Genomic DNA, 14,619 nt, shown 5'->3' with positions numbered 1-14,619 from the left:
TAAATCTGTATATTGTTTTGGGTAGGAAGATACCTATTTAACGCATTTTTTTTTTTGGCTGTTCAGGTATAATATTTATATTCCCACATGGTCAGTGGTTCTGCTCATATGAAACTACCATATTTTCATTTTACTGTTTTCTTAAAATCTCTAATTTATTTAACAATAAATGAGATAGATCTTATGGAAGATGCAAAAATACATAAGATATCCACTGTTCCAAGGTAGTTTATGATCTAATAGGGGAAAATTAGGCAAGATACAAGTACTATTTAAGGAAAAGAAAAAAGCCTGGAAGAATCGAGCAGAACCAGTAAAGTATATTGGAAGATTGAGAAACAGTTGAGGTTTACTTTTTTTCTGGATAATTTGCAGGAATTTTTGCAGGAGATAGTGGCTAATGTGGATAGAATTAAGGAAACAGCATGAATAGATATGGTCTCATTAGACTGGAACATAGAATGCCTGAAGGAGCAATGTGGAAAATAGATTAGGGTTAGATTAGATAAAGGCTTAATGAAAGCTAAAACAGTAGATTTCATTCAGAAGGCTGTGTGGGTCTGTTTGGGAATAGGTAGAGGTTAGAATGGATGGAATGGTTTGTCACCAAAGTTGTTCTGCTAGAATACTGATCCATTTGCAGTGTAAATAGATGGATTAGAGATATATGAGTCAGGAGGCTGTTATAAAAGATTGGGATTAGGGTGCTAAGGCACTGAATAAGTACAGTGGTAATAGAAATAGAGATGGTGAGTTAGTGGAAGAAATAATACTGATATGAAATAACCAAAATTTGGCATTAGAGTACATACAGGAAGTAAAGAAAAAGGGAAAGAGTTAAAAATGTTACATCTGTAAACCTGAGTGATTCTGAACCTAGTAAGTACTCTTAACAAATGATTAGAGAGTGAGATGGAGCAAGAAACGGTGGTGAGGATGAGGATATTTTCGATATTGATGGAAAATCCAGGTGATTATTTCAGCAGTCAATTGGGAAGACAAATCTGGATCTTAGGAAATTTAGGAGACGGGGTATGTGTATAGTAGAGTGGATGCGAATGGGTACCCTCACAAAGCTTTAAGACCAGAGTGAGCCTTGTAATCCCTATCTTAAAGGATGAGGGGAAAAAAGCAAAACCCAGGAGAGCCAGGATAGCAGTAGGGATATTAGGAAAGTGAAATCCTAAAAGCTAAGAGAATTATCCACAGTGTCAGTTGCAGCAGAAGGGATAATACAACAAGAATTGAGAAGAGGTCATTTCATTTTGCAGTTAAGTCAGTGTCTTTTGACAAAACCTCTAATAAGAAGCTGTAGTAGTAGCCAGGTTGGTAAGGGAATAAAGAAGTGAAGGGAGAAAGCTACATGGTAAGTTCAAGGATAATTTAGAACTGCAGGGGAAATAATTATTCTTGAAGCATTTTTTCTATTTTGGGGAAAAAATTAACTTGGTAAACCATAATAGGTCTTTACTTGAAGTAGGTTAAAAAAAAAAATCACCTTCTATTAAGCAAGAATAGTTGAGTCTTTGAATATTACCATTTATTTGTTTTTGCAAAATTGTGAATTAAGCACCTCACTTTTAAATATAACAACTGTGGGAGATAAGAAGTACAGAGAATGGTTTTCCTGTATTATTATAAGGACCATTTACTGAGTTTTTCTTAAGTGCCTGAGACTATGATAAGCACTTTATAGTCTGAAGGAGGTTTAGCCTTAATAGTAGCAACCACCTATGGTGCTTACTATGTTCCAGGCAATGTTATGAGCATCGTATGTAAACTACCTTCTTTAATTCTCACAACAGCCCTGTGAAATGTGCTATTATTATCAACCTTATTTTACAGATGAGAAAAACCGAGGTTCTTGGAGGTAAGGGTGCTTGTCCAAGGTCATCACATGGCTAGTAAATCATAGAGCTCTGTCTGGTACCAACCCAGGCAGCCTGGTTCCAGAGGCCATTTTCCTAACCACTAGGCCATAATACCATTTGCACATAATTGTATTGGAGGTGGTTGAAAATACTGAACCTGCTTTAATAAAACACTATTGTAGATTATTACCACAGAAAGGGCATGTCTCATGGAGAGCATCTGTTTCAGTTTCTTCATTTCACTGAGGAGAAAACTTGGAGCAAAGGCCAGAAATCCAGGACTCCTGCCTTTTGGTGTATCCCACTGCCTCGGGATTGCAGATCTAGGGGGTTTTCTGCTACCATTTGTTTCATCCTGAGAGAGTGTTCTTGTATCCAAGTCAGGTCATTTGAAATGTGTTTAATTTCAAGTCCATTAACAAATAAAAATAAAACAGGCCTTTGTGAAATGTCTTAAGTTGAGTCAAAGCTACTCAAAATTGGGGCATGACAGAATTTTTTATAAATTTTATTTTAGTAATTGGGGGATTGGGTAGTTTTATTCAATTTCTATTTAAAGAATTTTCAAAGCTACTGTCTTTCATATGTGTATCTTTTACACCTCACAAAATTTTCATTTGCTTTATTTCCAGAGAAAATACCAAGGAAAAGGACAAGACAGAAGGTACAGCCGAAGAAATTGAGGAGAGGGAGCAGGTCATCCCCCGGGGTCGAAAGACCGCCAATAGTCAGGGTCGCAGAAAGGGCCGGATCACCAGGTCCATGACAAGTGAAGCTGCTGCGGCCAGTGCTGCAGCTGCAGCGGCCACTGAGGAGCCCCCACCACCTCTGCCACCACCACCCGAACCCAGTGAGTGCACAGATTGGAGTGAACAGGCCAGTTTTGTTTGGGATTCTGTCTGTTTCAGTGCTAGGGTAGGGCAGGAGGGACCTCTGATATTGGCAGCTTAGAAATAATATGAAAGTCTGGCCTTGACATTTTTTAAACTTGAATACGAAACTTTTTTGAAAAAGAATTACAGCCCCAGTCTTGCTACCCTAATGCAGCTGTTTTTATTTATCATCCTAGTGTACATGCTACTTTGTTTTCTTACGTTTTAACTTGGCAAATATCATGAATATTTTCTAGTTTCTAAGTGACCTCCATTTTTACTTGTTGATGGCTGTGAAATGTTGGCATTGTGTTGTTCTCTGAGGCACAATTTCCTGTGCCATTCCCTATTGCTGAATGATTAGGCTATCTCCTCCACACCCTTTAACCTAATACAGATAGCACTGTAGTTAAAAAAAAAAAAAAAATCTTTATTTACATAGCATTTTCTTTCTGTTGAATTGTGTGTTATGGGAATAAATTCTTAGACAAAGAAATGTTGGGTCTAAGAGTCCAAGCATTTTTCTCTCTTACTAAGTATTTTCTCAGTTTATAAAGGGATTATGTTAATGATGAGTGTCACCACTGGTGGTTTAGCAGTACCAGTTTTACTTTAACATTGAATATGAAAGAAAATACAAGTTCTGGGAATGGCAAGAATTGATGTGAGGGAAATAACTAGACAGGCAGATGGGGGCAGATTATGATGGACCTTGTATGAACTATATCCTGCTTTGCTTACAAAATGGGGAGCTTACAAGTTTTGAAAAAGGAGTGCTTTTGTTAGATTGGTATTTAGAAAGATAATTCTGGTGACGGCTGTGGAGGTCAAGTTAGAACAATAATGGGTGGAGGAAGAGGGACCAGCTACAAGGGCATCATTATACCTACAGTGGCCCAGGCAAGGAGGGGATGGATTCAGGAGATTAGAATTGACACACATCATTGGATGTGAGTGGTAAATGGCAGGAAGCATTAAAAAATTAGTCTGAAGATCCTGTTAATAATTTGAGTGACTGGGCAGATGGTAATACTATTAATTAAGAAGGGGAATATAGCAGGAGCTCATTTCAGGCCTGATAGTCTCAATTTTCTTTCTAAAGTAAAAGAGAAAGTGTTGATGATCTACTGAGGATGAGCATAAGAGCCTCCAAGTGTTAGGAGGACATGGAGGTTCAGGTAACAGGAGAGAACTGTGCCTGGACCGGAAGGTGGAGTGCTGGTTCTTCCTTTGACACTTCAGGAGAAATAGGATGAACTCTAATTAGTGGGAAGGCACTGAGTGAGGGGGGACTTCTGAGAAAATAAACTAACAGTGTTCAAACATGTAGATATGGATGGAACTTTAAAGAACATTAAGAAACATCATAACACTGAGAGATGTTGAATTTTCTCCTCTAGTTTGATGGGGGAAGAGGCAGATACCATCCGATTTCTATAGTTTCTTTTACCAAATGCTTTAAATAGGCTTATGTCAGATAAATAGGTTACAGATTAGAAGGTTTATGCATTATAATCTATGAGTGAAAGATTTAAGTTAGTATTTCTCTGCCTTATTGAGTTCTCTCTTTATTTTAGTTTCTACAGAGCCTGTAGAAACCTCTCGATGGACAGAAGAAGAAATGGAAGTTGCTAAAAAAGGTAAGTGATAGTACGGGTAACACCTGTCTAACATGGTTGTTAGGTTCTAAAAAAATGCTGTTACGCGAATCTGTGTTATATGAAACAAAGCACTAATACAAAAAAGGGCGTTAGTTTCCAAAAATTTTAAAAATGTACTATTATATTTTTGTAATTAAGAGAAATAATCTTTATTAAAGCGATTTTCACCAAAAGTGTAACATTAATATGTGTTACATAATGTTTTCTTTGTCATCACTGTTAAATATTACCTAACAATCACTACTAAGCACCATTAACTCAGGGCGTTTTCTTTTTGACAAGATAGCTTCATCCTCTGAACTTAATACTCCATGAACAAAATGGATTTAAAATTCTGATAAATTTTAAAATAATGCAGTCAAATCTGATGCAATATCCACGCTCGAATGAAAAATTTCAAATGAGATATCTTTTGGTATAAAAAGCTCTTATTACGCTCCATGTTGTTCAGGGATTTCTCTAATTCTCAAACTGTGTTAGAGCAAAACCATGTTTTAGGATGCCATGTTGTACGAGGGTTTTCCCCAATTCTCGAACCATGTTAGAGCGAAACCATGTTGTGGAAGTGCCTTGTTATACAGGGGTTACCTGTAGTTCAGGTTTTTTTTGTTTTTAGCGTTATTATTCATGAGTGAGATAGAGCTAATTTTTTTTTAATTAAAAAGAATGTTCTTCCACAATGATAAGTAGAATTTAGAAGTAAACTTAAAGAGTTTTTGTTTGTTTGTTTGCTTGTTTGTTTTTTGACGGTGTGGTATCTTATAAGGTACCCCAAGTGTGTCTTGTTTAAGAGGCCCACTTTTGAGGGATTAAGATTTTCTCTGCAGTTTATTTTGAATGTCATCTTATTAGAGAGCAACAGCAAGCTGTTTTCACTTTTTCAGAATAGTTGTGATTAAATGCTATTAGACTTGTTTTGGAAGGTATTTTGATATTAAAAGTCTATATTTCTATTATTTACAAGTTGCATTTAATAGAATGGTAAATACTCTCGCAGTTTTCATTTGGTAAGGCATTTGATTATAAACTACTAGGAAATTGCACTGCGATTCAGAGGGGAGAGCATGAACTTTGTAGCGAGACAGACAAGAGTTTGAATCCTGTCTCTGCCACTTTCATAGCTAGGTGACCTTGATCTTATTTGGAAACATGACGGATCTTGTATTTTTCTGTTGTTGCTTATTAATGTAGTGTAAAATTGAACTAAAAATTCTAGTAGGATAAATAATTTGTTTATAAAAGAATAGTTTACTTTTTAAATAAAATAATTTTAGAAAGATTAGTCAACTCTCGTGGGAGTTAAGTATTTAACTTGTAGTTCTAGAGAGAAATTATTATAAATAGCTTGACCTTTTAGTGACATATTTCAGATTTACTTTCTATTTATCAGGTAATGAGTGATACATTTAAGATTCATATAAAACAACTTTACCAAAGATACAGCAGCCTAAAGTATTCTGTCTTTCATTTGAAGTTTGCCGTGATTAAAAAATCTATGACTTCTCATGATTACATGTATAAGTTTTAAAAAGATTCACATTTATTCTCATTTGATCATCAAAATGTCATGGTGAAGTAAGTAGATATTAGCTATCTTATATAGTGATCTTTTCCCAGGTAGATAGATATACAAGGTGTGATAAAAAAATACGGTGAATGTTTAAATTAAAAATATTTATTATAGTAAGACACATTGCCATTAATGCCCCTCAAAATACTCCCCATCGCTTTAAACACACTTATCCCATCATTGTTCTTGCTGCTTTCTGAAGCAGTTCTGGAAGTCCTCTTTCATGAATGTCTTTAATTGTGCTGTCGTGGCTACCTTGATACCCTGATCATTTTGTGTTTGGTGAAGAGCCAGAAGTGGCATGGTGCCAGATCTGGTGAATAAGGTGGATGAGGACACACTGTAATGTTTTTATTTGACAGAAATTGCTGTTTACCAGAAGCGGTGTGTGACACAGAACGTTGTCATGATGGAGGATGATTACAGCACACTTTTAAACACACCTCTCAACCGTAGCTCACACCTGACTGACTGCACCAAACAAGTTGAAACTTGTCACATACTGTTACTAAGGTTTGGCTCACTGCTTCCCGTAATGAAGATCCCTGCTTTTCCGTTGGATGGCACTCGGCAGCAGCATTTACCATAGTTTTTGATCACAACAGAAAGGCTGTGTCACACATTGCTTCTGGTGCGGCAATTTCTGTCAAATAAAAACATTACGGTATGTCCACATCCACCTTATTCACCGCATCTGACATCTTACGACTTCTGGCTCTTCCCCAAAGTCAAAATGACATGAAAGGTAAACATTTTGAATGGTTTCAGGACATCGAGGCAGCCATGGCAGCGCAACTAAAGACACTCACGAAAGAGGACTTCCAGAACTGCTTCAGAAAGTGGCAAGAACGAAGGGATAAGTGTGTTAAAGCGAGGGGGATTAATGGTAATGTGTCTTCCACTGTAATAATTTTTTTAAACAAATTTAAACATTCACCATATTTTTTGGTCATACCTCATATATGCATTTATATATACATATTCCTTGCACACATGTATTTGTGTGTGGGTGTGTGTGCATGCGTGCGTATATGTATTATTTGATTTAAAAAGTGTCAGATGGGATAGTTTTCTGTTATGCATTGTATTAGTATAACAGGTTTTTTAAAGCTGGTTAATTTTTTTGAGGTCATTCATTGACTGTGAATTGACTAAGTCATGCTGAGTCTTATGTATATTTTTACGTTATGTTAATCATTTATATTTGATTACCTTATTAACTTTATATTGTTTTACTGTTTCCAAAGATTTAGAAGTACTTATTCACTGAGGTAGCAAGTGTTTGAGCGATTACTATGTGTCCAATATTGTCCTAGCCCTCTAGGAGATACATAAAGATAAGGTTGAGCCCTTTTCTTAATGAGCATGTTTTAAATTTGGGTGGAAAAATAGAACTGTTAAAAAAGAGTTTTGTGTCAATACAATACATATTTCAGTAAATATTGAAGTACATCAATAAATAATTGGAAACACATTTTTAGTGTTGATGTTTGTGAATATAGTGATTAAGTTGATTGTATTCTCTTGTTTTCTTTATCAGGTTACTGTTCAGTTAACATTTGGTCTGTTTTTAAAATATAGGTCTAGTAGAACATGGTCGTAACTGGGCAGCGATTGCCAAAATGGTGGGAACTAAAAGTGAAGCTCAATGTAAAAACTTCTATTTTAACTATAAACGGCGACACAATCTTGACAACCTTTTGCAGCAGCATAAACAGAAAGTGAGTATATCAGGAATGGTGAATCTTTTACTTATTGTTTTTCACTTACAGTTTGTTGAGCTTGAAAGAATAGGTTTTGAAACTTTTTTGTATCTTGTAGTTTTATTTATTACATTTATCTGTAAAAGATAGCTAGTTTCTTGGCGCAAGTTGACTATTGCTCAAGAAGTAAAATTTCTGTTAGTAGTAGTGGAAATTCAGTAGTTTGGATGACTGTACATTGGATTTGAAAAACAGAAGCATTTTGAAGTTTGAATTGAAAACTTTATTTGGAGTGCTCTTGACCATGTTGAATGTGTTGATTTGGCATATTGCAAAACATTTTCTCAGAGAGAAAGATTCCGTGGGATAAATATTAAAAACTAGGAAGTATCAGATTACTGAAAATTCCTGAACAAGGAAGTTTCAGTGTTCTCAAAGTCCACAGAGCTCTTTGAGGGTTCCATGAAGTCAAAACTATTTTCATAAAATCTTAATATGTTATTTTTTCCACTCTATTGACATTTGCATTGATGTTGTCAAAGCAGTTCTGAGTGAGAATTGCTGGAGCCTCAGCATGAGTCATGGTAGGGGACACTGCTGTGCTAAGTACTCAGTATAGTATTTATCTCCAAGCATTTGCAATTTAAAAAAAGCCAGTTTCACTTAAGAATGTCCTTAATAAAGCAATAAAAATTAGTTTTACTAAATCTTGACCCTTGAGTACATGTCTATGATGAAATAAAGTGTGTGTAAAGTACTTCTTCTCCCTACCAAAGTATGATGACTCTTTCAAGGAAAAGCACTTTTGAAATTGAGTGCCAAGCTGAACTTGCCTCTCTTTTTTCATGAAATATGATTTTTATTTGAAAAGAATGCCAGACGGACTGGTTTTTCAGACTTAGGTATTTGGCAGACATTCTTTCAAAGAAAACCAATATTATATGTTGCCACTTTTAAATTCTTAGCTTTTAATTAAAAATTAGAATTTTGGAAAATGTGTATCCCTAACCATGAACTTAACATCTTTCCAGTACTCAAAGACTTTTCTGATGATATCAGTGGTAATAAGTAATGTGATATTTTTAATTTAAAAAATCTGTTACTCAGTAGTTTCCAAGTGAGACTAATTTATGATGTCACAGTAGATGTCATGTATGACTGAAAGATTCATAAAGTGTTTTTTAGTACACCCAAGTGCAAGATAGATGAATGAATTTTAATAGAGTACAAAAAATTTATTGATATGGTTTCAGCTTTCACATTGCAGCTAACTGCTAAGAAACGACTACTTGCTGCGTTTTAGTACAGTATCAAAGAATAATATTCACAGTCATCCAAAACGACTATTAAAATATGCTCTTGTTTTCTAACTACATATCTCTGTGAGGCCAGATTTTTATTTATTTATTTATTTTTATGTACTTCAATCAAAACAGTATTCTCTCCGCAGATTTGACTACATTCAGAATCATGTTTGAGAATTGTGGTATTTTCTATTAAGGCAGATATTAAAGAGATTTCCAAACACATAAAACAATGCTATTTTTTCACTAAGTTATTTTTTTGTTTCAGAAAGTAGTTAGTTTTTTATTAAAAAATACGTTCTTTATGTTGACATATAATGGGTTTATTATTTTTAAATGAATTAATAGTTTAAATGTTTCTCCGTTTTAATTTCTACTACAGTAAATATCTGTCTTTATATCTTAAGAACAAAAACTCTGTAGGGTTTTGAATACTTTTTAAGAGCGTTATATCCTTAGACCAAAAAGTTTGAGAATCATTAAGAATGATAGACTAGGTAATAAAAGGGCAGATACTTAAACTGATTAAGATTTGAACTTATAATAAGAGAATATGTAGTATAACATTGATTTAAAAAGTTATACACAAAAAAGCATTTAGGTTAAAAATAAGTATGCAAGAGTTAAAAATGTGGCGTAGCAACTAAAACATAAAGGAAAGAAAACACCAACAAAAAGCCTACTGACGAGAGACTTGACTTCACATACTATCTGAAATGTTTTGGGAGAAAAGTAAAGAATGAATCAGACATGTTTTAAAAAGCTAAACATTGTATTAGGGTGCTCTAGAGAAACAGATTAGGGTGCTCTAGAGAAACAGAACCAATAGGGGTGGGGGGTGGTGGTGGTATGTGTGTGGGTTGAAATTGATTTAAGAAATTGGCTTATGTGAATTTGGAGGCGTGGCAAATCCATAATCTGATGGGTTAGGGTGACAGGCTGGAGACTCAAGGAAGAGTTGCAGTTGGAGTACAAAGGCTGTCTGCTGGCAGATTTCCTTCTTGCTGGGTGTGTGTGTGTGTGTGTGTGTGTGTGTATTGGGGGTTAGGGGACAGGCAGCCATCAGTCTTAGTTCTTTTAAGGCTTTCAGTTGATTGGATGATGCTCACCTCATCCACATTAATGGAGGATAATCTGCTTTACTTAGAATCCTATTGATTTAATTGTTCATCTCATCGAAAAAAACAGCTGTACAGAAGAACATCCAGGATCACTTTTGACCAAATATCTGGGTACTGTGGCCCAGCCAAGTTGACATGTAACATTAGCCATCACAAATATCTTTAAAACTTCATATTCTGATCTTTTCAATTACAATGGAAATAATAGGGACAGCAAGCTTCAATTGTTGGTCTAGAGTGTTTTATCTTTTTAAAAAAGAGCTCAGGAAAACATGACAAATGTCTGGTATCTGTTAAAACTCAGTGGAATATATATATATAGGTGTTATATTTCTGTGTATTTGAATTATTACATTAAGATTAACTAGTATGATATATAGTGAAAAAATGGAGCTCTAATAGATTACTGCATGTGAAGATTCCACATTCAACACATGTTATTTTTATTAGGAAATAAATGTATATGTTTAAAATACATTATTTGGAGGGGGAGAAGAGCAGGAGTTTTGTGATTTTTGGCTATTTGTACATGTATAAGTGGCAAGTAGAACACAGATACAACTTGCGTTTACTTTAATGAAAGTGAGTCATCTACACAAAAGATGTTAGTGGTTACCTAGAGATAACTGCACTTTAACCAGAAGAGCAGTCAGATGCACAGTCGTCTTGTTTAGTATTTGTGTGTGTATTAGTGTTCTGTGTTGTTTCAGATATGAAAAGGTTTGTTTCCTTTTAGTTATTTAAATCATAAATAACTTATTTTAGTATTTTTCACTTCTCTAGACTTCACGAAAACCTCGTGAAGAGCGAGATGTGTCTCAATGTGAGAGTGTAGCTTCCACTGTTTCTGCTCAGGAGGATGAAGATATTGAAGCCTCCAATGAAGAAGAAAATCCAGAAGACAGTGAAGGTATCTCAAAATCTTGAATTTAGTTGTGACTTCTGCCAGCCCAAATGTGTAATTTTTAGCTTAGTCATTTCACTATTCAGGAATTGCTTCATTAAGGAAATAGTTTATCAGTGTTTTCATGGCATAGAGATTTTAAACTTGAATATAATGTATTTATTAGTCCAACCAATAAATATTTATTTATTTAGCACCTGAAATGGTCCAAGTGCTACAACCAGAACGTCTGGAGAGCAGTCCCATTTACTTATGTGCCAACATCAATAAAATGTCTGTGTCTGCATCGTTGTCACATTTATTTGTTCAGTTGGTATCATCAATTACCTTTCCCTCTTTATTTTATTGTATTGAGTTTATTTCATTTGTTTACATATAAAAAGACTTAATGACCCTAAAAGCCCCTGTAGAAAAAAATGTCAACTCAAGAAACTTAGGAAAATAAATAAAATCCTTTTTGTCACTTGAACAAATTAATGACAACTTCCTGAGAAAGTAAATATTTTCTTGTGTTTTACTAGTTAAAGAAAAAAAAAGTAACAGTTCTTTTAGTTTACATGATTATTAAAATTTCTGTGGATTTCTTTTGTAAATTGATTGCTTCTGAAATGAGGATTTTCACAATGATTTTAGTAGTTCTTTATATATTATATCTTAAACATGTTCGGTTTTTTTTTTGGTATGTGCATATATTTTCTCCATCTCATTCCCTTTTTTTCCTTGTTTTATCTTTAAATTAGCATAGTTTAAACTTTGTATGTAATTAGAGCTATTTATATTTTCCTTTGTAGACTCTTATGTTTTTAAGCTCAGAAGTTCTACACCTTCCAGCAGTTTTAGAAATAGTTTTTTTTCTTACAAGTTGTTCTTGTTGGCTTTTAAACTTAAAATTTGACTTGAAATGGGTTTCAGATTTGAATAATAAGTAACTTTTTTCTGTGCTATTTTGTGAAAAGTGAGTCCAGTGATATGAGAGTAAAGAGAATATTGGAGCAAAGTCACCCTGGGGTAGTATAAGAGTGCTGCAAGTAATTGAAGTTCATGGTACTTCTAAAGAGTTCGTCTGAGTTTGTTAATGTTAATGGGTTTGTAGCCATTAGCTAGTAGTATTCCCTGGGTTACAAATGCACATGAAATCTGTGTTAGTCTGCTTGGGCTGCTGTAACAGAACATCACAGACTGGGTGCCTTAAACAACCGAAATTTATTTTCTCAGTTCTGAAGGCTGGAAGTCCAAGATCAAGGTGGCGACAAGGTTGGTTTCTGGTGAACCTTTTTTCCTGGCTTGCAGATGGCCGCCTTTTCAGTTTGTCCTCACATGGCTTTCCTTCTGTGCACATGTGCTCCTGGTGTTTCTTACTCATAAGACACCAGTCCTGTTGGATTATGGCCCCACCCTTTTGATCTAATTTAACCTAAATTACGTCCTTAAAGGCACTATCTTTAAATATTATCACATTGAGGGGTTAGGGCTTTAACATACATGTGGCGGGGAGTGCACAATTAATTTTATAACAAAGCCCAAGCCTAATTGTTATAAATACGTTTATTTCAGAACAGAAAAGCTTATCCATGCATGAGCGAACAGATTCTCAAAAACTGCACCAGAACTGACTTTTATCCTTCAGATTTCTTCCTGTGACTTTGTCTCAGTATGAATCTTTTCTTTAAATTGTCAGATAAGATTATTTAGTTATTAAGGTTTTAAATAAGGTTATTGAAGTAATTAAGGTTGAATGAGATATAAAAATAATATTTCTGTCTGATCAAGTTTAGGGTGGTATGATCACATCATGCTCTTTCATACATGTGGCTGTGTTGTGACATCCAGAATATTTTCCTATTAATGGGAAACGAACTTGCCTTTAGAATTGTGGGATCTCCATTTCCTTTTGACTTAACTTTATTTGGAAAGTATCAAAGAAAAGAAAGTACACAATGCAGTTTACATGACCTGTGATTTATTTCTTATTGCCAAACTTAAGGAGACACTAAAGATTAACTGTTTATTGTGTGGCAAAACTATTGCCTGTGAAGCATGAAAGCAGTTGCTGGAGGGAAGAGTTACTGTGTCTGTTTTCCTAAACCACACATCTGGCTGTGAATATCTTTCATGATTAGAAGAGTTAAATCAGAAAGACTGAAACTTTACCAAAATTTGGATTTGCTCTTGTTCTCTTGTTTTAAATCATTCTTTAAAGTGTTTTTTTAGGGTAAAGAAATAAAAGACACTCATATTTGGATGGTGTTTGATGAAGCATTATGCCTTATTTCAACTCTTTTGTGGCTTGGAGGAAGAAAGTAATTGAAAGTGCTTATGTCAGATGGTATCATCTGCTGCATAATCACTAACATGTCTTCTAGTATTTGGAAGATAAATGGCTTGTTAATTTGCCCTTGGATTTGAGACTTCCCACCACTATATGCATAGAAATGAAGATGAAGTCAGGCTTTTTGTTTGCTTTTCAACATTTTGGTAGCATCTTTCACTAACGATAATTGCTACCATATATTAAGACCTTACTATGTGTGAGGCACTGTTCTGAGTTTTTGTTTGCATTTTGTTTTGATTTTTGAGACTTGAACTCATCTGAACTCGAGTCTCTAACTGCCTAGTTAATATTTCCATTTGCATACCTAGGAGCCATTGCAAACTTAACATCGAAAGCAAACTTTTATTTCCCTACCTCCACAACCTACTTTTCCCTGTTAGTCTTCCCTTAGGTCGATAAATGATACTTTGACAATTCTCTCTCTCATATTCCACATGTGATCCATCAGCAAATGTTGTCAACTTTTCTTTAGATGCACTGTTTAGAATCTAATCATATTTCCCTACCTCCATTGTGGCCCCCCTGTTTCTCAATCACTGTTGTCTCTACTGCAGTGGCCTCTTGATTGGTCTGCTTGCTGCTATTTGTTCCATTATATTTCTTTTCCCACCACGCAATAGCCAGAGTAAACCTAATAAAATGTGAATAAGATCATATTTCTCTTCTACTTCAAATCTTGGTACTTTCACATCTCATTCAGAATAAAAGCCAGAGTGACTCTGACTCATAAGGCCCTACATGAACTGCCACCTAAATCTCTGTGACCTGTTTGCCAACCACTTTTGTGCTTGCTCACTGTAGTCTTTTGTTATTATTAACTGAGATGTAACTGACTTATGATAGTATATTAGCTATAGGTGTACAACATAATTCGATATTTGTATATAACATTGCAAATCATCACATAATCTTCACAGTAAGTCTAGTTAATATTCATCACCCCACAAAGTTGCAATTTTTTTTTGGATGAGAATTTTTAAGATCTATTCTCTTAGCAACTTTCAAATAACACAACACAGTGTTATTAACTATAGTTATGCTGTACATTATATCCCTAGAACTTACTTATTTTATAACTGGATGTTTTGTACCTGTTGACCACCTTCACCCACTTCACCCACCCTCCACTTCCTGCCTCTGCCAACCACCAATCTATTCTCTAACTATTTTTGTTTGGTTTGGTTTTCCTTTTTTCAGATACCACATTTAAGTGAGATCATAGTGTGTCCTTCTCTGTCTGACTTATTTCACTTAGCATAATGCCCTCAAGGTCCATCATGT

The 14,619-nt window shown here is 34.8% G+C and overlaps 1 protein-coding gene across 17 annotated transcripts in view; it reads left to right on the top strand.

Annotated features, from left to right (window-relative positions):
* NCOR1 (nuclear receptor corepressor 1) overlaps nucleotides 1-14,619 on the top strand; it is a 169,122-nt gene that overhangs the window by 90,385 nt on the left and 64,118 nt on the right. For all 17 annotated transcript variants that reach the window (XM_074320229.2, XM_019757395.3, XM_019757394.3 and 14 more), the window contains 4 exons: nucleotides 2,504-2,721; nucleotides 4,321-4,383; nucleotides 7,556-7,695; nucleotides 10,886-11,012. In XM_074320229.2, the coding sequence (XP_074176330.2) occupies nucleotides 2,504-2,721; nucleotides 4,321-4,383; nucleotides 7,556-7,695; nucleotides 10,886-11,012 (548 nt within the window). The remainder of the gene's footprint in view (nucleotides 1-2,503; nucleotides 2,722-4,320; nucleotides 4,384-7,555; nucleotides 7,696-10,885; nucleotides 11,013-14,619) is intronic.

The sequence above is a fragment of the Rhinolophus sinicus genome, chromosome 12 (genome assembly GCF_057876585.1).
Source record: "Rhinolophus sinicus isolate RSI-liver-muscle chromosome 12, RSI-T2T, whole genome shotgun sequence".
Classification (NCBI taxonomy): domain Eukaryota; kingdom Metazoa; phylum Chordata; class Mammalia; order Chiroptera; family Rhinolophidae; genus Rhinolophus; species Rhinolophus sinicus.
This window is presented reverse-complemented; position numbering and strand designations above follow the sequence as displayed.